At 36.6% G+C, this 25,211-nt stretch overlaps 1 protein-coding gene and 1 non-coding gene across 5 annotated transcripts in view; one reads left to right on the top strand and one right to left on the bottom strand.

Moving 5' to 3' along the window:
* DYNC2H1 (dynein cytoplasmic 2 heavy chain 1) overlaps positions 1–25,211 on the top strand; it is a 328,872-nt gene that overhangs the window by 104,265 nt on the left and 199,396 nt on the right. For all 4 annotated transcript variants that reach the window (XM_066247664.1, XM_066247663.1, XM_066247662.1 and 1 more), the window contains exons 53-59: positions 2,651–2,732; positions 4,774–4,928; positions 5,856–5,993; positions 20,171–20,284; positions 21,372–21,532; positions 22,433–22,556; positions 23,569–23,690. In XM_066247664.1, coding sequence (XP_066103761.1) covers positions 2,651–2,732; positions 4,774–4,928; positions 5,856–5,993; positions 20,171–20,284; positions 21,372–21,532; positions 22,433–22,556; positions 23,569–23,690 — 896 coding nt within the window. The remainder of the gene's footprint in view (positions 1–2,650; positions 2,733–4,773; positions 4,929–5,855; positions 5,994–20,170; positions 20,285–21,371; positions 21,533–22,432; positions 22,557–23,568; positions 23,691–25,211) is intronic.
* On the bottom strand, positions 8,992–9,067 carry TRNAA-CGC (transfer RNA alanine (anticodon CGC)). Its single transcript has one exon. It is a non-coding gene; the product is annotated as a tRNA-Ala (tRNA).

Here is a 25,211-nt window from a genome sequence, read left to right as displayed (position 1 = left end):
CAGAAGCAAAAATTTTAAGTTACAAGGAAGAGGAAAAAATTGTTAGAGTACTATCTATCATTGGGTAGAGGGCAGCATATGAGTCTAGTACACAGACGAAAGGGTTAAGGATTGGTCTTTGCTTGGAGAATGAAAGTGTCATCCGTAATAACAGGAAAGATAGCAGCGGGTCCAAGAGCTTGTGAAGTTTGGAGAAGTTTTAAATACTCTTTTTGTTTCTATTTTCTCAGTGAAATAAGAAGTAAGATTATTAGTTGAGAGAAATGTTGAGGAAACAAATTTTGGAGTCCTGAAAAGATAAAAGAGGGTATGCAAAATAGTAGTTAATAGAGTAAAAAAGTGAAAGGTTTAGGAGAATGGATTATAATAGCAGGGTAGCACCAAGGGTTCACTTGAGGGTAGTGATCATGAAGTCCAGTTGAGGCCCATCAGCAGAGTTGTATGTTTTTTCTCTAGTCACAAGTGCACTCACAGGTGCAGACCTACAAAAGGGGTCTTCATTGAACCAGGATTGGAGCTTTGCTACTTGAGTATATGACAAAGCAGGTGAAGGCCAAGGAATTTGAGAAAGATGGTAAACGACAATGTAAAGATGGTCAAATTGGTAGTGTGGGTCTTAGTGAGGTCTAGGGAGTATTGAGTTGTGAAGGGAATGACCTGGAAGACTGGAGGGTAGGCTAGAAGAGGGAGAGGTTTGCAGGGACTAGGCAGTGATTTTGGTTATTGTTAATGACAAGCTTTCAGGATATGACCATTTGAGGTGGGGGTGGTGGCTGAGAACAAAGTAGTGGATAAGATAGTAGGAAGAGGGGATTTCAGGGAATTAATAGGGTTTAAATATGCCCATTCAGTTTTAGAAAGTGCTATTTTTTATCTCCAAGGAGGGAAAGTGGAGGCAAAGGAGAATAAAGGCAAATCCCTCAGACAAACTCTGCCAATGTAGGGTATTTTTCAGGAATAGACCTTTTATTTTTCCTCCTTGGCTTTATTAAGGTATACTTGACAAATAAAAATTGTGTTTGTTTAACAGAGGTGGATTAAGGTTGGTTGAGGCCCCAGACATAGAAGAAAATATTGGGCCCCTTAAAAAAGAGAGAGACAGGGAAAATAAAAATACATGTTAACCATATTTTAAAATAAATAAAAAATATTATGTGCTATTAATGTTAAAATTGCACATATAAAGCCAAACTTGGTGTCATTAGAGAAAAGTGTAAAGTTGGGGTTTTGCGGGGCCCTTTAGAAGTCGGGGCCCAGGGTGCACACCTGCCGTTAAATGCCTCTCTGATATTTATGCTGTACAATGTGATGCTTCAGTATGTGTATACGTAGTGAAATGTTTACTACAAACTAGTTAACGTATGACATAGACTTTTTTTTTTTTTTTTTTTTTTTTTACAGAGACAGAGAGAGGGAGGATAGATAGGGACAGACAGGAATGGAGAGAGATGAGAAGCATTAATCATTAGTTTTTTGTTGCGACACCTTAGTTGTTCATTGATTGCTTTCTCAAATGTGCCTTGACCATGGGGCTACAGCAGACCGAGAAATCCCTTGCTCAAGCCAGTGACCTTGGATTCAAGCTGGTGATCTTTGCTTAAATCAGATGAGCTTGTGCTCAAGCTGGCGACCTAGGTGTCTCAAACCTGGGTCTTCTGCATCCCAGTCTGACACTCTATCCATTGTGCCACCGCCTGGCCAGGCTGGCATAGAGAATTTTAAAGAAAGCAAGTTTCGAAGAAACAAATTTCCATTGATTTAAAAGTGTAAATTTAAAATATTCTCACAGAGTTGTCACTGTTTTGTTAGAAATCAGTGAAGGTATCGAGGAAAAAAACGTTCTCTGGCTTGAGGATCATGGCCCTTTTAGACCTGTCGTTCTTTGACTCACATTCTATGCAGTCTGAGAAATTCAGAAAATGATTTTTTTGACCTAATTACCTGAATTACTTGTGCTTTCTCTTGCTGTTAATGTTATCTGGATTGGGTAAAAGAAGTTGAAGTTTTCTGGCTTAGTTTTAAAATTTCATAGTTCTATTTATTTTTTTCCCAGGAACCTTAAGAGTTTTTATATATTTTAAAATAGTAATGCTATAAAATTGTCATTTTTCTTCCTGCAATAATAATGATTTGTTTATGAGGCTTTATCTTCTTATTTGTGATAGTGGCAAAAACTTGTTTATTCCTAGACAATAGATAGTTTCTAGAATGATCAATTATTAAATTGTTTTTATTTACTTTCAGTTATTATTCAAGAAAATAAACAATGCCATGTATACATTTTGTTTTATGCTAAATATTTTAATTATGTGATTTTAAATGGCATTTTTAATTATTTTCTAATTTAGTCTAGATTGTGATTTCTTTCACTTAATGTCTAATCTTTAAAACAAGATACTGGAGCTTTTCTCAAGTGTCATTAATTTACATTCAATTAATGGTTGGTATATGTCAAAATATTGTCTAAGAAATAATGTCTTTTAAAGATGAATATATTGATTTTTTCTTTTACTCTGGAAAGACTCCTATGTGGCACGTGCAGTTAATACTGTGTGTGTGTGTGAAATGTTTTTAACCTCTCATATTGAATTTACTTACTTAAATGTTGTTATACTGAATTGAGGTTTAAAGAATAATGTTTCTTTTTTAGATACCTGAAATGTTATTTAATGAAACAGATAGTGAAGAAAAGTGTAGTGACAAAAAAAGAAAAGAAGAAAAAAAATATTCAGGTAATTTTGATGAAATTATAACTTTTTTATTTCTGAAATGGCCATCTAATGTTACAGATCCATTAAAGATTCACAATAAATATGAATTTCAATAATACTAAACTGACAAAATATCTCCTTTTGATGAAAACTGAACTTTGAAGCCTTTTAAAAAAATAAATGTTTATTTAAATGTCATGTAGGACCTACTAGAATATCTATTGTTTGAATGTAAGAATTTAATAATTATATATTTGACTCTGATGATCTGAATGGCTTCCTTATATTGCTTAGAGCAGGGGTTGGGAACCTATGGCTCTTGAGCCAGATGTAACTCTTTTGATGGCTGCACCTGGCTCACCGACAAATTTTTAATGAAAAAAATAATAACGTTAAAAATATAAAACACTCTCATGTATTACAATCCATTCATTTCCTACCTCTCATGTTCATGGTTGCGGGTGGCTGGAGCCAATCACAGGTGTCCTCCGGGATAACACCAAATTTTTATTGGATAATGCGTAACATACATGGGTTGTTGTATGGCTCTCACAGAATTACATTTTAAAATATGTGGCATTCATGGCTCTCTCAGCCAAAATGGTTCCTGAACCCTGGCTTAGAATCTTTGGCTAGTAGCCTAAACTTTTCATATAATTTTATTACTTATATATGTCATGGTACTCAATTTATACCTGAAAAAGTTTTATGATATTCTTTGAGTATGGACATAATATTTTTTTAACTATAACATTCTCATTATTTTCTCCAGTTTTAAATTAACTTTGACTGTGGTCTCTATATTTCTTTTATATGATAGCATATTCATTCACTTATTTATATAACATCTAATCATCAAGTATTTTTATTTTAGCTACTGAGCTGTATGCTAGAGATGACGTAGGAGCTAATTGTCTAGTGATAGCAAGAATTATGTTGTATATAAACTTAAACCTCTGACATAGTAAGATAAGTGATGGTAGACATTTTTATGAAGTACTTTGGAAAGTGAAATTTTTAATTGACAAATATTATAGGAAATGGATATTGCCCACACAGGCAATTTAGGGATGAGTATTCTTGTTAGAATGCCTAGCATGGAAAAGGCTTGGAGAAATAAAACAGGAATTTTTATGGCTGAAACGTATGAGGTATAATTAGTAGATTATTGGATGAAGAGTAAAAGGTAGGCAGGATCAAGTAATAACGAGCCTTCTATGTAATACTAAGGAATTTGTATTCCAACTGGTGGGTGATGTGGGACAATTGAGAGATTTTAGTAGATATATAACCAGAGTCTCATTTTTAGAAAGAGAAATCTCTGGATCCAGCTATTTCTTCGGTTAATGACAAATAGATTGGTGTAGGGAAAAACCAAAGGCACTTGGATCACTATAGAAGGCTGTTGCAGTAATCTGAGAGGGAGGAATGGACTTGGTGAGATAATAGAGGTATTCTAAAAGGACCCCATTATTTAATTACTGTGGCATACAAGGAAGAAGGAGTCAGAACTTTTCTCTGGTTTCTGGCTTAGAAAATTTATTAGAAGTTGATTTTTATTGACTGATGGAAGTAGATTGTAGCAATGAGAGGAAGATGATGTTTGGTCATGGATGTGCTGAATCTAATATGAACATATTCTTAGTTTTTTGGCATTTGAAATCCTGCTTTTTCCTGTGTCAAATGGGAGTGAATAGGTATCTCTTTTCCATTCAAGCAATTTATATTGGTCTTACTTCTGGATTACATAGGTTCTATAGTTCCAATTAATTTATATGCTATGACAACTTGTAGATTTATCTTTCTTGTTGCAATAAAAGTGCAGGGGAAATAAATAACAATGGAAGGAGAAAGACCACTGGAATTAAATAACTCAAAATTCATAAGGAAAATAGAGATATGGATAGATATCTAAGAATGCTTATGTACCTTTACACAAAGATATCTCATAGTTACATAGGTGGAAGAACCTGGCATGAATTAAATATAGTTAATACTATTTTCTCTAATTCTTAATAGGTCATTCATATATTAACTCATTTTGTTTTCTATCTCTTTCTAGTTGATCCTGAATTTTTAAAATTATTTTTATTAATCCACAAATCTTGTAAAGCATACGGTGCTACACCAAGCCGATATATGACCTTTTTACACGTATATTCTGCCATTAGTAGCAGCAAGAAAAAAGAGTTATTAAAAAGACAGAGTCATTTGCAGGTATAATATTGGTAATATTTAATTATTTTATCTGTCTACAATCCATGTATTCTGTGGCATATATTTCATGTAAATAAATATTGTACTAGATTAAATTCCTTAAAACAATCTCATTTACCTACCTATATTGCCCACTAGATGGTAGTAATGTTTTTGTTTTCTTTCATTATTTTTATATGGTATTTTTGTGATTTTATAGCTTATGGTGCTGTCTTTAAAAGTCTCTCACATAAAAGCATTATTAGAAATTCAGAAAAATCTATTAATTAAAACATATAGAGGATTATACTTTATAATAAACATTAAAAGTAAAAGTATATTTTATAAAATATTCTATTCCTGTCACTTAGTACATTCTGAACATTTTTTCTTTCTATATTTCTCTAATTACAGAGCATAAAGTTAAATGTGGCATTCAGATTCCAGCCTCAAAAATTGTTAGCATTTCCTCTTCAGAGTTTTAGCTTCTCTTTGTTAGTGTAATAAACTAGGATTTATCTTAATTGGCAGTTATCTTTATCCTTCTTTCTAATGATTCACTTTTATTTATGCTAAGCCATTAACTATACATGCTTTGGGAGGTTTAATTTCCTAATTTAGTTCTCTATGATGCTGTTCTCAAATCACTTCAAATTGCTGAGTTGCAACTTAATTTTGTCAGTGGTACTTGTGTGTGTGTATTAGATAAATATATCTTTAAAGACCCAGCATGGTGCCTGTCCTCTATGTGGATTCTTTTACAACATCTTAATGATTATACAATCGAATAAAGCAGTATAATTCGCAATAAGAAAAAACCTACATTTACTTGCAAATGTTTTATATCTGTACATTTACACTTTTGCTTGACTGTTATAGGCTTTATTTACTGTGTGTGTATAAAATTTCTTTTTAAAAATATTGCTAATCGACATTTTATTTCTGTAGGCTGGTGTATCTAAACTAAACGAAGCGAAAGCTCTTGTGGATGAACTGAACAGAAAAGCTGGAGAACAAAGTGTATTACTTAAAACTAAGCAAGATGAAGCAGATGCTGCCCTTCAAGAGATCACAGTGTCTATGCAGGTGATGTTTAGAGGAGCACAAAATGCACATAGGGAGACCATTTTATACCTGATTGTCAGTCAGAGTGAGAAGCAACATTTTATGTGATTTAAACAATGTTGCTTGTCTATGCTGAATCAACCTGATAGTATCATCTCCTTGATCTTTGTGGAAGAGTATGATGTTTCCTAATAGTCTTTTAAATCATAACTGTATTCTCCTCAATCATATAATAATTTACCTAAACCCTATAAATATAATAGTATAAACACTTAAAATTTATATATATTTGTCTGTAAATAAGAATATTTATTTACCATCTGCTATTTAAGTTGATATTTTCTTTTATTTTCTTAAAATTACCTCTTTTAGGCTTCAAAGATTTATCCTGCCTTTAAAGTCTCAAGGTCTCAATATTTGCAAAATAAGTCTTTATTCATTCTATTTACACTTTTATGATCTTTTAAATATTTTGATTTTGTCCTTGCTTTTCTTTTGTTAAATCCTTTCAAAGATTTCTCAGGTGTTCTTTTATATTTTCATACCTTCAGGATGTTCCAGCATATTCTTACTAATTATTATTATTATTTTTATTATTATTACAGTGGTACCTTGAGATACGAGTTTAATTTGTTCTGTAACTGAGCTCATCAGTCAACTCGTATATCAAACAAATTTTCCCATTTAAAATAACAGAAATAAATTTAATCCATTCCAGCCCTGTGAAACATCCCCAAACCATCCTAAATTACGAAAAAAAGACGTTATTTATTTATTTATTTATTTATTTTTATTTATTGATTTTTAGAGGGGGGGTGGAGAGAGAGAGAGAGAGAGAGAGAAAGGAGAGGAGCAGGAAGCATCAACTCCCATATGTGCCTTGACTGGGCAAGCCCAAGGTTTTGAACCAGTGACCTCAGGGTTCCAGGTCGATGCTTTATCCCACTGCGCCACCACAGGTCAGGCGACATGTTTTTAATTAAGAAACACACATGTTTACTTTACCAGTGCATAACAAAATACATGAAATAAAAGAAAAAAGTGTTATTTAGTACTGTATTCTTACCTCTGGAGACAGACGAGTGCAGCTAATGGAGGTGAATGGCGGAGGAGGAGGGAGGGAGGAAGGGATACAGGCACTGTAGATACATAAACTAGAACTGCACTTTCTTAACATTAAATGTAAACTAAAACTGCATTTTCTTTACTTTAAACAAAACTAAAATTACACTTTCTTTAATTAAAATGAAACCACAAAAACTTAATTGTAAAAAAATGCACTTTCTTAACTTTATTTTTTGGGTTTTTTTTTTTTTTTTACTTTTTTTTTTCACTTTCTTAACTTTAAACTTAACCTAAGCTTAACATTACTGTATGTATTTTTCATTTAATTATCACCTGTTTTTGCCTTTCTGGCTGCACTTTTGGCACTTTCACTTGCAGGACTTTTGAATAAAAATCTGTCCAAAGAGGTTTGCTTTTGCCTGCCTTTTAAAATGTTACAGAAATGTGACAAGTGTCATTAAAAAGTGCTGAAGCATGACCAGTTGAACTTTTTCTGGGTGTTTCTTTTCAGTGAAACTTGAAAGCTCCCACATTGCCAGCATGTCTTTAATTTCACTTGTAGAAATCACTTCCTCCGACTCTATCTCCTCCTCACTTCTAATCTCTTGTAAAGTTCCGTATGTTGCATCATCTGTAGCTCCTTCAGCTCCTCAGGTGAGAGTTCCTCCTCATGTTCCTTGATGAGCTCATTTACATCACCCTCATCTACCTCCAGACCCATCAACTTTCCAAGGGACACAGTCTTCTCCAACACTTCTACCTCGGTCTCTGTCTCTGGTTCGAATCCTTCGAAGTCCCTGTCTACAACAACATCAGGCCATAACTTTTTCCATGCGTAGTTCAAGGTTCTTCTTGTAACCTCTTGCCATGCCAAGTCAATAATGCATAAACATATCAGGATGTTGTAGTGATCTTTCCAAAACTCTCGAAGGTTTAGATTTGTATTCTCAGTTACCTCAAAACAGCGGTGGAACAAGTGCTTTGTGTAAAGCTTTTTAAAGCTGGAAATGACCTGCTGATCCATAGGTTGCAAGATTGAAGTCGTGTTGGGTGGGAGGTAGAGGATTTTCATAAATTTGAACTTATCGCGAATGTCATCTTCAAGGCCAGGTGGGTGGTCTGGAGCATTTTCAAGGATTAGTAATGCTTTCGGCGGGAGTTTATTTTCTTGAAGATATTTCTTCACTGCAGGACCAAAGACGAGATTTACCCATTAATAAAAAACTGCCGCATAACTCATGCCCTAGCATTGGCGCACCACATAACCTGAAGTTTTTCTTGAAGAATCTTGTGAGTCTTAAAGGCTCGAGGTTTTTCGGAATGATACACTGGTAGTGGCTTTACTTTATAATCACTGCTAGCATTTGCATGCAATGTAAGGGTCAGACGGTTCTTCATGGGTTTATGGTCTGGCAGCTTCTAATGATCTGTGATGATGAAAGTCCTCTGGGACATTTTTTTCCTAAAACAATCCTGTTTTGTCACAGTTGAACACTTGTTGGGGGATGTAGCCTTCCTTTGCAATAAGCGCAGCAAAACGTGCGATGAACTCCTCAGCTGCCTTAATGTCAGCACTCGCAGCTTCACCATGCCTCACCACCAAGTGGATGCCAGATCTCTTCTTGAAATTTTCAAACCAGCTGTGACTTGCTTTAAACGTTATCTTCTTCTTTTTTTTTTTCCCTGAAGCTGGAAACGGGGAGGCAGACAGACTCCCACATGCACCCTACCAGGATCCACCCGGCATGCCCACCAGGGGTCGATGATCTGCCCATCTGGGGCGTTGCTCTGTTGCAACCAGAGCCATTCTAGTGCCTGAGACAGAGGCCATAGAGCCATCCTCAGCACCCAGCCAACTTTACTCCAGTGGAGCCTGGGCTGCGGGAGGGGAAGAGAGAGACAGAAAGGAAGGAGAGGGGGAGGGGTGGAGAAGCAGATGGATGCTTCTCCTGTGTACCCTGGCCGGGAATTGAACCCGGGACTCCTGCTTGCGAGGCTGACCCTCTACCACTGAGCCAACCAGCCAGGGCCCTTAAATGTATCTTCTGCTGCCTCTTTTGAGGTTGATGGTTCTTTCTTCTTCAAGTCACTGTAAATAATATGTGCCTTTCACATATTACAGTCTTCATCACTGTATCTCCTGCCAGCTCTTTCTCTTTCACCCACCCCAGCAGAAGCTTCTCCATTTCTTCATGGATATTTGCCCTTAATTGGGACAGAATTGTAGTTCCTTTCATTGGATTTGTGCTTTTGATGGCATACTGTTGTTTAAGGATGGTACAAATTGTAGATGTATTGCAGTTGTACAGCCTTGCCAGTTTAATCACTCGTACACCACACTCATGTTTTTCTATTATTTCTTGCTTTACTTCTATCGACATCATTCTTTTCTTCTCCTCACCACTGTACTTTACACTCAGTTTCTTCAGCTCCACGATAGCACACAAAAGAAGTTAGTAAAAAAAATGCAAAAATGATGTAAGAATGAGTAAAGCGCACAAGATTTGACTTGATTCTGTGGGCAACACGTGAGAAAGAATGAGATCCTGGTGTTGTGCTGCCGATGCTGGACCCATGCACCAACACGCCAACTAGCGGCAGCTTCCTGAATCACGACTCTTGTCTCAGAATTTCGCTCGGATCTCAAACAAAAATACGAACTGAATCGCAGCTTGTATCTTAAAAAATTTGTATGTTGGCCTGCTCGTATTTCAAGGTACCACTGTGTTATTATTAAGTGAGAAGTGAGGAGGCAACGACAGACTCCACATGCACTCTGACTGAGATCCACCTGGCAAGCCCCCTACCAGGCAATGCTCTGCCCATCTGAGGCCGCTGCTCCATTGCTCAGCAACCGAGGTGTTTTAGCACCAAAAGGGAGGCCATGGAGCCATCCTCAGTGCCCGGGGCTATCTTTGCTTGAATTATTTGAGCCATGGCTGTGGGAGAGAGAGATAGAAGTGGGAAGGAGGGTAGAAGTAGATGGTTGCTTCTCTTGTATACTCCAACTGGGAATCAAACCTGGGATTTCCACATATTGGTGGATGCTCTACTGCTAAGCCAACTGGCCAAGGCCTACCTTGCTGTTTACTGCTAACTACATACTGACCCTCATCAAATCCATCCTTTATGTCCTTCAGCCTTAATTTCTCCTCTGAACTTCAGACTCAAATATCTAATAATCTGTTAGACATGTTTTTGTGGAAGTCCAATTAGAATTACAGTTTGAAAAAGATTCAGAACTGAACTCATAATTTTTCTCTTCTATACAGTGGTCCCTCATCTATCATGGAGGTTAGGTTCCAGAACCCCCCACAATAGGCAAAATCCATGAAGTAGTGACCTTATATTTATTTTATTTTGTTTGTTTGTTTTTTTGTATTTTTCTGAAGCTGGAAACGGGGAGGCAGTCAGACAGACTCCTGCATGCGCCTGACCAGAATCCACCCAGCACGCCCACCGGGGGGGCAATGCTCTGCCCATCCGGGGCGTCGCTCTGTTGCGATCAGAGCCAGTCTAGCGCCTGAGGCAGAGGCCATGGAGCCATCCCCAGTGCCTGGGCCATTTTTGCTCCAATGGAGCCTTGGCTGTGGGAGGGGAAGAGAGAGACAGAGAGGAAGGAGAGGGGGAGGGGTGGAGAAGCAGATGGGCGCTTCTCCCATGTGCCCTGGCCGGGAATCAAACCTGGGACTTCCGCACGCCAGGCCGACGCTCTACCACTGAGCCAACCAGCCAGGGCCACCTTATATTTATTTTATTATTTATATATTTTTAAGGCTTTATAAACCCTCCCCACACTCTTATAAACCTTTCCCACACTCTTATAAACACTTCCTATGCTCTTAAACACTTCCTACACTCTTAAACCTATGTAATTTTAACAACATATAAAATTCTATATGGGTATTCACCAGTGAATATACTACAACTTGAATGATGAAGTTGATAATGAATTAGCTGTGCAGTGCTGATAATGATTAAGGTGATGACAATGAGATGAAGGTACTGCACAGCCAAGAAGAGCATTACAGCTCATTTGCTGTATGCTACACATTTTATTTTGATTTAATATTCTTTTAATATGTTTTAATGAATATTTTTAATATATTTTTTATGTTTTGATTTTTTCAGGCTAGAAAATGCTTATTTTACTGCAAAAATAATTAAAATAATAAATATATAAAAATGCTTATATACTGCCAAATCCTGCAATATATGAAAAATCTGCGATACAAAATTGGATATATACAATTTAAAAACCTGCAATACAGTGAGACAGCAAAAAGTGACCTGTGATATGGCGAGGGACGACTGTATTCCATTCCTTGGGTTTTAGCACTACAATATAGCTAATTATTCAGAAAGAAGTTAAATCATATTAGACTCCCGCCCCCCCCTCAGTTCTTACATGTAATGAATCATTAAATTCTGTTAGAAATAACTCCTTGATTATGTCTCCATGTTGGTGATTATTAAACTGACTTCAAGCCTCACCAGGAAGTGGTGCAGTGGATAGAGCATCAGCCTGGGACACGGAGGACACAGTTTTGAAACCCGAGGTCGCCAGCTTGAGCATGGGCTCATCCAGCTTGAGTGCAGGCTCACCAGCTTGAGCGCAGGGTTGCTGGCTTGAGCCTGGGATCATAGACATGATCCCATGGTCGCTGGCTTGAGTCCAAAGGTTGCTGGCTTGAAGCCCAATGTTGCTGGCTTGAGCCCAAGGTCTCTGGCTTGAACAAGGGGTCACTCACTCTGCTGTAGCCCCCCAGTCAAGGCACATATGAGAAAGCAATCCATGAACAACTAAGGTGCTGCAGTGAAGAGTTGATGCTTCTTATCTCTATCCCTTCCTGTCTGTCTGTCCCTCTCACTGTCTCCATTTACATTTAGTGTAATTATTGACACTTGTGGGTTCCCTACTGCCATTTTATAAATTGCTTTCTGTTAGTTTTGTATCTAGTTTGATTCTTCTCTTTTGTTTTTCTATCATTTGTTTTTGTTTGTTTGTGTTCCATACTTCTTTCCTCTGTTGCTACCTTTTTTAAGTCAAGTGTTTTTGTGGTGGTTTTTTTAAGGGTGGTTACCATTAAGTAATGAAAAGGGTACCTACCATATTCATTGTAGTACCCTATCTTATGAGTATTTCTGCACTTCATCGTCCTTTGCTACTGTTAATCTCCATCCTCTCCCCCCTTTTTTTCCTTTGTTGTCACAGTTTAAGTTTGGTTTTATTGTGTTCTTGGTGGAGCTGTTACTTGTGGTGTTGTTTTCTTTTGTTCTTTGAATCTGGTTGGAAAACCCCCCTTAGTATTTCCTGGAGTGGGGGCTTTCTGTTGATAAATTCTCTCATCTTTTCTGTATTTGTGAATGTTTTTATATCTCCTTCGTACTTGAAGGATAGCTTTGATGGGTATAGTATTCTTGGCTGAAAGTTCCTCTCTTTCAGGGCTTTAAATATTGGGGTCCACTCTCTTCTAGCTTGTAGAGTTTCTGCTGAGAAATCTGATGATAATCTAATAGGCCTTCCTTTATATGTTGTACTCTTCTTTTCCCTGGCTGCCTTGAGAATTTTTTCTTTGTCATTGTTTTGTGTCATCTTTATTATGATGTGCCTTGGAGTGGGTTTGTTGGGGTTAAGAAAACTTGGTGTTCTGTTTGCTTCTTGAATTTGAGGCTTTAGTTCCTTCCACAGGCTTGGGAAGTTCTCGTCTATTATTTGTTTGAGTATATTCTCCATTCCATTTTCTTTCTCTTCTCCCTCTGATATACCTATTATTCTTATGTTATTCTTTCTGATGGAGTCAGACAATTCCTGTAGGGCTTTCTCATTTTTTATTATTCTTGAGTCTCTTTCTTCTTCTCTCTGTTGTGCCTCAAGTTGTTTGTCTTCTATTTCACTAATCCTATCTTCAATCTGGGCTGTTCTGTTAGCTAAGCTTGTTACCTCGTTTTTCAGCTCGTGAATTGAGTTTTTCATTTCTGTTTGATTTGTTTTTATAGTTTCAATTTCCTTGGTAATATATTCTTTGTGTTCATTGAGTTGTTTTCTGATCTCCCTATATTGCCTTTCTGTGTTTTCTTGTATATCTCTGAGTATTTTTAAGATTTCTATTTTAAATTCTCTGTCATTTAGCTCCAAGGCTTCCAATATGTTAAGTCTTTTCTCCATAGATTTTTCCACATCTATTTGTGTTACCTCTCTTTCTTTTGTATCCATAATATTCGATTTCCTCTTTCTTATCAGCATCTGAGGGTGGTCTTATTGATAGCACTAATGAGAATTAATAAAGAGTAAAAAGAAAAAAAAAAAAAAGGGTAAAACACCCCACAAAAAAAAAACAGTAATAACTTATTATTTCCCCCTTTTTTCTCTCTTCTCTTTCCCTCCTCTCCCCTCCTCAGGGAAATATCGTGCCTATAATGGAGGGCCTGATTTGGGGTGAAGAGTTCAAGGGGCAAAAAAAGGGAGTAGGGACCTACTAAATGCAAAAAAAAAAAAAGGAAGAAAATCTTAGACAAGCATAGGATGATTTGCTTGTAAGTGATGGTCAACTAAGAGATATAATGAGAGGGATAAGAGGGAATCAGAAGAAAGGACCAAAAAAGAATAATAAAGAAGAAAAAATAAAAATAATAAGTAAAAATCTGTTGTATTAAGTGGAGCGAAGACTAAATACAATGGAGACCTTGGGTTGGGAGGACCCAAAATGCCACAAAAATAAACAAACAAGAGAAAAAAAAATAAAAACAAAAGCAAAAAAGAGAAATAAAACCAAAAAAAAAAGCCTTGAGTCCCAAATTAACTAATTTGTTCGTGATTGAGGATTATATGGGAGGAAAGTAAAATGAGAAAAGAAAAAATGAATAGAAAGGAAAAAATAAGAAAAAGAGAAAAACGAAGGAAGAAATAAAATAGGAGAAAAAAACAAAATAAAGCAAGACAAAAAAAAAAAACAATAGAGGAGAGAGTGAGAGTTAAGTGTTTTGGAGTATAACCTTAAAGGAGGGTGAGGATGAAGAAGAAAAATAAAATGCAACACTCATGGGTAGTGTAGTTCAAGAAAGGGGAAGCATAAGATGGGCAGAGAATAGAAGGACCGAGGTGGAGGAAATAAAGGCAAAAAAGATAGAAGAAACAAGCAACAACAACAACAACAACAACAAAATTAGTGGATCAAGTTGTAAAGTCTGTTTTTCTTGATTTTGAGAGGTTAACTTCTTCCTTTTTCTTTTCTCTCCCTCTTCCTGGTCGGTGACTCTGTACCCCAGGCTCTGCCCCTGTGTCACTCTTAGGTAGGGATTTGCAGTTGATGGGATTCTATGGCAATGTCATATAATTGGCTTTAGTCTTGCTGGAAGTAAAGGCTTGTTGGCGTTTGCAGGGTCCAACGATGAGAGAGTTTGCTTTCCTGGATTCTCTCTCCTAGTCCCCCCTTTCTGAATTAGCAGCCTGGTGATCCAGCTATAAGGCTGCAACTGCTTCTGCCTGGGGAGTAAGAGGCTCAAAGAGCTGGGAAATCCCTACTCTATCCCCACTCAGTGCAAGGCTTTGGGAAAGGCTCTGAGAGTCAGGGCCTCCAGTGTAATCAGGCGGGGGTGGGAGTCAATTGTTGTCAAGGTGACTGTTCAGCGCCTATCATTTAGTTGGACCTCTCAACCCAGGCTTTCCACACTTTGTAGCCTGTTTTTGCAGGGAAGAAGAGGCACTAGTCTCTGCTTACGACTAGTGTAGTATAGACCTTATTATCTGCCAAGTCCTTCTTGTTAGCGTTTATCCCTGAATATGGAGGCTCTATCAATCAGAAGTTGCCCCCGCCCCTTTAGCAAGAGGCACTAAAAAATATCACGCCTCTTGTCTTGGATCGCTGAACTGAGAGAGATCTTATCAATTAGAACCGAGGGTGCGCAGATTTTATGGGTTAAGCTAATTTCAGTGATTGGGTCGCAGCTGTGTTTCCGAAGGTATTTTAGGCTGCCTGCGCGCGCCCCTCCCCCAACGCTTGATTGTTAGCTTGAATGGCTGGGTGAGGTGCCCCGCCCACGGAGAGAATCTCCCAAGCCTCTCCCGCTCGCCCCGCCGCTGGCGGCTGGACCGCACCAGGCACAGGATAATGGAGCCCCCTGGGTGTGCGGGCCAGCAGGGCGCCCTGGGTGCGTGGAATGCCCAAGGCACGTGCGCGAATGGGGCGCTCAGGGCACCGGTGGCCGGCGACCCCCACTCGCAGTGTGCGGGCCGCTGGGAACGTCAGCAGTGCTCAACCGGACCGGGCGCGCGCGCGGCGGCTCGTGGCGGCCGCTCGCGGTGGCGGTTCGTGGGGGCTCGCGGCAGCTCGCGGTGGCGGTTCGAGGCGGCTCGCGGGCTCGCGGCGGCTCACGGTTCCCAAGTATATGGGCTGACTCACCGCGGGCGCACTCCCTGGCGGCTTGAATGAGCGTCGCTGCGGTAGCTTCCTCCACACCCTCGTCTCTCAGATTCAAGTGATAACAGTCCTTTTGCTTTCAGTTTGTGTGGAACTCCGGAATGCTCCGAGGATAAATTTTTCTGTTTCTAGTTGATAAATTTGTTGTGATTTAGGGGAGAGCTGTCGGACGCGCTTCTCACGGCGCCATTTCCATGACGTCACTCCCCCTCTCACTGTCTCTCTCTCTCTCTCTCTCTCTCTCTCTCTCTCGCTCGCAAGAAAACAAAAGAAAAAAAATCCAAACTTCAAGCTTAATACCTCTTTTATTCAAATTAACTAAAATATTTACAAGACTAATGTAAAGCATGTAATTAAAGGACTTCAAAAAGCATGTATCTCAAAAGTATATGGCACAAAATTTCTTAAAAATAATTAAGTTGGAAGACATGATTTGAGACTTATAGAGCTACAGTAATGAAGAAACCATCAGTATAATAATAGACATAGATCATTGGAGCGTTCTGGAGCCTAGATATAGACTTGCACAAATGATTTTATACAAAAATGCCAATAAAATGGGGAAAGGATAGTCTTTTTGAAAAATGGTTTTGGAATATTTATATATCCACATGGAAAGAAAAACACTCATATTTTTACCTTAAAAATTATATTAAAATTAATTTGATACAGATTGTAGATATACACGTACAGCATAAAATTATAAAATTTTGGAAGAAAACTGGAGAAAATCTTTATGATGTTGAGTAAGGCGAAGATTTATTAGATGTTATACCAAAGTAGAAGAAGAAAAAAATTGTTATGATGGGCTACATCCAGTTAAAAACTTCTGCTCATTAAAATAAATTGTGAAGAAAATTAAAAGAGAAGTTTTAAGCTGGGAAAAATTATTTATAAAATATATATCTGATAAATGACTTTTATCCACAATATAGAAAATATTTTAACTCAATAATAATAAACAATACAATTTTTTAATTGGGCAAGAGATTTGAATATATTCTTTATGAATGAAGACATGTGAAGGGTCAGTGAAGACATGAAAAGCTACTCAGCATGATAGTAATCAAAAATATATTCTCCTTGATTTCAGTATTTGGCCTCATTCTGGTCCTCATTCTGCTCGGTAATCCCAAATCCAGAGATTTTTTTACCTAATTTCTCTAAAAGGTAATCTTTCATCCAGTCTTCTGCTTAGTCAGGAAGGAGAATGGCATGACTCTACAAACTACATATTTTTAAAATTAAAAATAAAAATTCTGGCAAGATTTTAAAGAGCACCAACTAGCTATTCTCAAATTTCTATCAGCCATCTAGAACATTCTCTGCTAGTCTCCTGACTTGTTTTTTTCTAATCCTGGGATCATTCATCACCATTTGGTTTACTCCGTTGTCTCTGTGACGTTGTCCCCAAGAGCTTCTAGAGAAAGGATAGGTGATAAACAAACTTTGAGATCTCACACATGTGCACACTGCGCTGTCCTTGGTTGGTCGGGTGGGTGCTGAGAATGAATAGAATTCTAGGTTGGGATATGTTTTCTTACAAACATTGAAGGCATCGTTCCATTATTTTTCTGTCTTCCATTGTTATTGAAACACTGAAAGCTCTTTTAATTCCTGATCTTTTTGACATGAACTATCTTCTTTCCTCTTAAAATCTTTTATATTTTTGTTTTCTTGCTCTGAGAGTTATGACATCTGCCTTGGTTTAGGTTTATCTTCACTGTGTGGATTCTTTCCACCTGAAAACTTATTTTCTTCAGTTTGAGTAATTTCCTTAAATTCTTTTCTTTTTTTGTGACAGAGACAATGAGAGGGACAGATAGGGACAGACAGAAAGGGAGATGAGAAACATCAGTTCTTCATTGTGGCACTTTAGTTGCTCATTGATTGCTCTCTCATATTAAATTATTTTCTTGATAATTCTTTTTCCTCCATTTCTCTGTTCTTGCTTTTTAGAATATTTATTATATTTTCTTAGAGCTTTTTGGTCGCTTCTCTAATTTTCTTGTTTCCTAACCTGTTTTATTCTTTATCTATTTGCTTTAAAAGTTTCTCTCCTTTATTTTCTAATTCTTCTGAGTTTTTCATTTCTGTTATATTATGTTTCAAGATTTTTTTTAAGCTTTTAAATGTTTTCTTTTGTCAGTGTTCTTTTTTCTTTTGTTTCAGTGTTGCAGCAGCTCTACTTAGCATTCTGAGGATATTTTATGAAATTTTCTTTTTCTTGAATATATATATAATTTTTTGCTTCTCACTATTCATACAAGGGTCATTCTTTTTGTCTAGTCATCTTTATTGGAAATCTGAATATGGGAAGGGGACTTACATATTGAGAGCTTCACAAGAAGGTTATCCTGACTGATTTGAATTCCTTAATAAAAAGAAGATTTCTCCTGGTATATTTCAAAGGCAATATTATTTCCAGATAATCGATCGTTATGTTCGCATTTATTATTTCCAACATAATTTTATTGAGTTCCAGAACTGATAAATAATATATCAGGAAATCAAATATAGTTTTAATACTATTAAATTTTAGCACATTTTTTCTCAAGGTACTTTAGAACCAAATTAATATAAATATTTACTTAAAGCAGCGAGCCATTTTGACTGTTAAAAATATCTGTCAAATACTTCTAACTTTTAAAGAGTAATATGAAATATGAAAAAACTGAAGGCTAGATAAAGGGTGATACTGTTAATACTTACATATTTATAAAAGGAAAATATTAAACTCTCTGTGTGCCTGTGTACTCTCAGACTGGTGAACATTAGTAATATACACTGACTGTTGTAATACTCTTTCTCTGGGATAGTCTAAGAAGAGGTTTGTCCAAGACTTGACTACTTGATTAATTTTGCTTAATGGTAAATAGCAGACATTTCTGTTTGTTATAAAAAAAATGTAGTCTGGAGAGACAGTTTAAGTACCAAACAGCAACTTTAAAGCTTATGACATAAGGCAAGTACAAAGTAACACAATGAGAGCTCAGAAAAGGATAATTTCCAGTTGGAAGAGAAAGTTAATAAGAGAAGAAGCATATCAACTGAGCCTTTAAGGGAGATTTTGATTTTAGGAAATGGAGAAAATGCTTCCCTGTTTTGGAATGGTGGCAGAGATCCAAGGGTAGAGGTGCTGATGGAATGGAGAAAATTTGACTGAGCTGGTGATGAGAAGGTGCCTGAAGATAAGAGTGGAATATACGGAACAGTTGGTTGGTTCAGTGAGTCTCAGTTTTGACTACAGATTGGAGCCACCTGGGAAGTCTTTAAAAATATCTGTGCTCTCACTGCATCCAGACTAAGTATATCAACATATATGGAAATAGGACACCAGGCATTAATTTTGAATCTCCCTGAATTTATAAGATAGTTGAGAACACTGCTGTAAGGACTTTTAACAGGTTTCTTAACAGATTTTCTCTTTGGTTTTCTGTTAGTATAAATAAACCAAGTACAAACATTCATGTTATTCTAGCATTTTTATATATGTAGGACCCTGATTCATGAGTAAAGAATTCATGTATTAATAATATATAATTTAATGTGTTTTTTGAATTTTTACTAATTTTTACATATATTTGCCATCAAATTGTCATGATTTCAATTAATTTTCTCTAAAATACAGAAATACCAACTTCTAATATACTAGAGTCTGTAAGAATTTTAGTCTCTACTATTGCAAATGTAGAAGACTTCATTTTTAGTTTCCTTTTTTATGAAATGAATGTAATAATACTAACCTCCCTGGGTTATTTGTTGCAAGTGTTAAGTGTGTATTATGGTCATTTCCTAATTTATGCATTTCTGACATGTTTGGTTTTTATATAATCATTTAGCGCTTTGCTGTTCAAAAATATTAAAATAGTAAAGCATAGCAACTTTCTTTCTGATAGTAAATATAGAGTAAATTGTATCATTGGTTTCCTAGGCACTTTAGAAGTTCTCATGTCAACATTAGAAAAGCATTTAATAGAAAATGTCATTTTAAGTAACATATTTTCTTGCATTGGCCAGTGGCACAGTGGATAAAAGTGTCATTCTGAGCCCTGGCCGGTTGGCTCAGCGGTAGAGCGTCGGCCTAGCGTGTGGAGGACCCGGGTTCGATTTCCGGCCAGGGCACACAGGAGAAGTGCCCATTTGCTTCTCCACCCCTCCGCCGCGCTTTCCTCTCTGTCTCTCTCTTCCCCTCCCGCAGCCAAGGCTCCACTGGAGCAAAGATGGCCCGGGCGCTGGGGATGGCTCCTTGGCCTCTGCCCCAGGTGCTAGAGTGGCTCTGGTCAGGGCAGAGCGACGCCCTGGAGGGGCAGAGCGTCGCCCCTGATGGCCGTGCCGGGTGGATCCCGGTCGGGCGCATGCGGGAGTCTGTCTGACTGTCTCTCCCTGTTTCCAGCTTCAGAAAAATGAAAAAAAAAAAAAAGTGTCATTCTGGAGTGATGAGGTCACCAGTTTGATCCTGGGGATCTCCCAGTACACCCCGCAGGTCACTGGTTTGAACTCTGGTCAAAGCACATATGAAATGCGATCAATGATGTGCACAACTAAGTGGAACAATGAATTGATGGTTCTCTCTCATTTCCTCTCTCTCTTCCTATCCCCCTTCCTCTCTCTCAAAATATATAAATAAATAAAACTTGTAGTTTTGGTATTATGCTTTTAAATACTGAGTGCATTAAAATTTATCAGAATGCCATTTAAATATTTCTGTAGGATGCTAGTGAACAAAAGACAGAACTTGAAAGACTAAAGCACAGAATAGCAGATGAAGTTGTTAAAATTGAAGAAAGAAAAAACAAAATTGATGATGAATTAAAAGAAGTTCAGGTAAGTTAGAAAAAGGAAACATAAGAGTCATTTACATTTTTGGCTACCAGTTTTAAATAGGAGTTTAAACATGATTTCCTGAAGTAATTTTCTAATAGTATTACCAAATGTGGCTCTAACTGGAGTATCAGTTGTAAAAGAGGAGCAAGAAGGAAAGTCTCCCAGAGAAGGAAGTCAATTAACTCATGGTAATTAAAAATAATCTTTGTTTTCTGTCAATCACGTTGTTTTGACTGTAGAGAAAAAAAAATGTAAGTACTTTTTTTTTAGGTCTGTGGTCCCAAAATTTATTCTAATAAGTAGTGAGTAAGACCCATGCTATTTTTTTAGTTTAAATCTTGTACTTCAATTGTTAGTTTCAGTAGCTCTTTTCCTTTTCTTTGCCTTATTTTCCATTATTTAAATGATGTCTAAAAATCTTTTTTCTCTCTTAAACTCAGTGTTTATTTGTTTTTTCAAAATTAAGTTTATTGGGGTGACATTGGTTAATAGGATCACATAGATTTCAAGTGTTCATTTCTATGATACATGATCTGTATATTGACTTGTGTGCTCACTACCCAAAGTCAAACCATTTCCTGTCACCATGTATTTATATTTAGCTCCCTTTGTCCCCCACCACCCCATTCCCCCTTCTTTCTGGTAACCGCCATACTGTTGCCTGTGTCTATGAGTTTTAGTTTCATATCCCACATATGAGTGAAATCAAATAGTTTTTAGCTTTTTCTGACTGATTTATTTTGCTTAGCATATTCTCAAAGTAAATTAAAACAAGCTCTTAGGCTCATTTTCTGCAAACTTTACTAAATTCACTGGTCACATAATATAAATAGCCTTGAAAATGGCAACTTGTCGCAAAACAAATTAAATTTTCCAAATGATACTGTTGCAGTTTTTGGTGGCAAGGACTCTTACTTTCTCATCTTGAGCTGTACTTTGTGCTTTAAAGCAATCTGATATTGAGGAGAAAGAATGTTATTAAATGGAGTCATTTTTATTTGAATGACAAATATTCAATAATTTTTAAAGAGCTAACAATTTTTTCATATTATCTTTTGAAAGTAAAAATACCCCTTTTGTTGTTTAGCCTCTGGTGAATGAAGCAAAACTAGCTGTTGGAAACATTAAGCCAGAATCTCTTTCAGAAATTCGCTCACTGCGGATGCCACCTGATATAATCAGAGATATCCTTGAAGGAGTTTTAAGGTTGATGGGTATCTTTGATATGTCTTGGGTGAGCATGAAAAGGTAAGACTTTGAATTTGTCAAAAATGTTATTTCATCAATGAATTACACATTCCCTTTATTTTAAAATATTTGTTATATTGTTTCTCAAACTACTTCATCTGATGTACACTTTGCTCTGATATTTTGAGATATTCTGTGTAACAAATATTGAGATCTATTATTTTCCTTTCTCCATAAGTGATTGTTAAAAGTGTCTAGAGGAGAAGAGGAAACCTTAAAATCTATAAGGATGTCTTGATATCATCACTTATTTGGTCTTCACACAGTACAGAGCATTGTGTTTACTGCAGTTCAGTGATGAAGAAAATAGGGTCACTAAGTCTCAGAGAACCTTGCACTCTGCAGAGACAGAGTGAGCGGGAGCCTCATAAATAACACAAGAAAATGTATACTAAAAATGACGGAGCATTTACTGAATAGGCATCAGTGCAGCTTCAGGTTTCATATTATAACAGTGTTGTTATGATATTCAGTTCCATTATAGGATTTAGGCTGATAGTAAAGTCCTTTTCTCTCTGGATATAGGAGAGAAGATTTAAGTTCAGATAACACTTTATGTGCCTATCTTCCTACCTTAGAAAGCAGAAAAAATTCTAGCATATTCTGGAACATATGAGTACCCAGTAGTTCACATAAAGAGATGTGGGTAGAATAACAGGATTGTAATTTTTTTATTTTAGTGCACCAGGTTATTCACAGAATATTAGGAAAACTGTTATGTATCTTTTTGGGGCTCCTCCTTGTTGTTTAATAAAAAAAAAAGAACTTGAATAGTCCATTTGAAGCTTATATACTTCAGTCCCCTATATTAACAGTATTGCATGCACCATTTTGTTAATTTAACATTTTGTAAGAAATAGCAAATTTAACCTCATTTGAAGTACTGTACTTTAATTTTAGTTTCCTTGCAAAAAGAGGTGTGAGAGAAGACATAGCAACCTTTGATGCACGAAATATTCCAAAGGAAATAAGAGAGAGTGTTGAAGAACTTCTTTATAAAAATAAAGGATCTTTTGATCCAAAGGTAATTTTTAAGAGTTATGCCATAAATTCTCTTTCCATACTATATAATATCCTGCTTATTAAAAAGTGATGACTTATCATTATCAAAGCTTAGGTTGTCTAACAACTGTAAGTTCAAAAGAAATAAACTCTACGTACTATAGGTAGTAAGCTTTCACCAGCAGAATTTGGTAAGCTGGAATCCAGGATGGAGGCAATTGGTGCATATTTATTATCATAAGTGATTTTTGAATATTCCTGTCTGTTCTCAGTGGTAGCTTACCAGTCTGTTGTGTCTTAAGTTCCAACTTCCCTGGTGTGCTTTTCTTTCTTCCTGTGTACATGGCATATCAAAACAGGTACCTGTGTTAGGATACTATGTTTAGTTTCAGTGAATAGTGTAAATTCCATGATTCTGGTATTTTTTAGAGCCCTTATTCAAAATGTTATGTACATCTTCTTTGATGCTAATAACAATGGTTTAAATATGTTTTTATTTAATAAAGTGTATCCTATGTGTAGAAGAGAAAGAATTAATGCTTGAACATTGTTATGGACAGACATACATTCATTATAAATGTGACAGAGTACTTACTATATCAATAAAACATCATTATATTAAAGACTGTATGAGGTTCAAAAAGATTTTGAAGCAAAAACTAAGAAGTACTGTATTTTTCACTCCATAAGATGCACCTGACCATAAGACACACCTAGAGTTTTAAGGAGGAAAATAAGAAAAAAAAATTCTGAACCAAATGGTGTGTTAAAATATTTAATAAAGTACCATATTTTTACTCCATAAGCAGCATGGGCATTTCCCCTCCACTTTAGGGGGGACAAGTGTGTCTTATGGAGTGAAAAGTGTGGTACCTTAATCAAAATAGCAATTCATTTTGTTTTTATTTTAGCTGTATAACAAAACCTTTATTTTGAGGGGTGATTTATGAAATAAATGCTTAAGTAAAATATACTAGAATTAACTGCTTTTATTTGAAGTTAAGATGCTGGGCAACTTCTGATGTGTTTTCCAGAATGCTAAGCGTGCCAGTACTGCAGCTGCTCCTCTGGCTGCCTGGGTCAGAGCCAATGTGCAGTATTCCCATGTCTTGGAACGAATTCAGCCTTTGGAAACTGAACAGGCAGAATTAGAATCGTAAGTGACATATAGAATATAGACAACTCTAACATTTATTTTCATCAATTTGATGACTTAGTTATATAAGTAGGAATTTTTTTTAGAATTTCTTGTCTATATCTAAGAAAGAAGGTTTTAGACATTTAGTAGGAGATTTGTTTGTTTTTGCCTTCTAAGGTTTAGAAAATGTTTAGTATGTATTTTATTTATTTTTTATTATTTTAATTAGTTAATTAATTTTTTAGGTAAGAGAAAGGGAGATAGTGAGACTCCTGCATGTACCCTGACTGAGATTCACCCAACAACCCTATCTTGGACCAATGCTTGAGTACCAAGCTATTTTTAGCACTTAAGACTGATGCACTCCATTGGAGCCATTTTCAGCACCTGGGGCCATGCTCGAATCAGTCAAGACACTGGCTGTGGTAGGGGAAGAGGTGGAGCAGGGAAAGAGTGGTGATGGTCACTTCTGTGTGTCTGGACCAGAAATTAAAACAGGGACGTACACACACCAGGCCGACACTCTTATCCACTGAACTACTGGCCAGGGCTAGTATGTATTTTATAGAGAAACATTATCTGGGCAGGTAGGGGGAAAATTTAATCATTTATTTCTGGGACTTAAAAAGTCTCAATTTGCTATTGCTACTAGGTCTGCATTGTAGTTTATCTCAATAAACTACATTTGTTCTGATGCAGACTCAGAGGCATGTTGTGCTCATGGTTGTTCAGTTATTTGCATTATCTATTTTTATCTAGACAAGGAAGATTTTTAGCCCCCTAAACTTCTTAATTTTCTTAATGTAATTTTGTAAAATTAATCGTGTTAATTTTTTCATTATTTTAACCATATATTTTCCACAGCTGAGAAATATTTAACAAGTATATTTCTTTCCTTGTATACCTCTTTGTTATTCTTAATATTAATAATTGCCTGATTTTTTTCAATTGATTACTTTTTGCTGTTTATATATCACATATTTATTCCTGGACTTCCTGTCAGACCTGAAAATATATTTAGAATTATGTGTTCTGTTTATTTTTTCTTAGCATAACCCATACTAGAGCCTTTTGTTCTTCTGTTTCGATGTGGATTAGTTCTTCCCTGGGCCTGCTGCTTACAGCCATTGAGACTTCTTTTCACCATTTTCCTGGGGATAACCTTTGTCTCTTTTCTGATTGTATTCTTTTATTATGGGCTCCTGCCTTTCTCTTTCTTAGTTTAGTCCTTCATTTTTCTAGAGCACCTCCTCCGCATTAGCTTCCTAAGAAAGGATAAATGGGATAAAAAATATTTGATGTCTTTCAATGTGTTAAATTACTTATAGCATATCATTATGTGATCAAAACTGAGGCTGGTTTTAAAATACTGGGCTAGAAGTAGTTTAATCTGAACATTTTGAAGCCTTATTCTGTTATAATGGTTCTCAAAGACTGGGAACTTATTGAAAGTACACATTTTTGTCCCTGGCCGGTTGGCTCAGTGATAGAGCGTCAGCCTGGTGTGCAGGAGTCCCAGGTGATTCCTGACCAGGGCAC

Source organism: Saccopteryx bilineata, chromosome 1 (assembly GCF_036850765.1).
Source record: "Saccopteryx bilineata isolate mSacBil1 chromosome 1, mSacBil1_pri_phased_curated, whole genome shotgun sequence".
Lineage (NCBI taxonomy): Eukaryota > Metazoa > Chordata > Mammalia > Chiroptera > Emballonuridae > Saccopteryx > Saccopteryx bilineata.
Note: the sequence above shows the minus strand (reverse complement) of the source record. Positions and strands in the feature narration are given on the sequence as shown.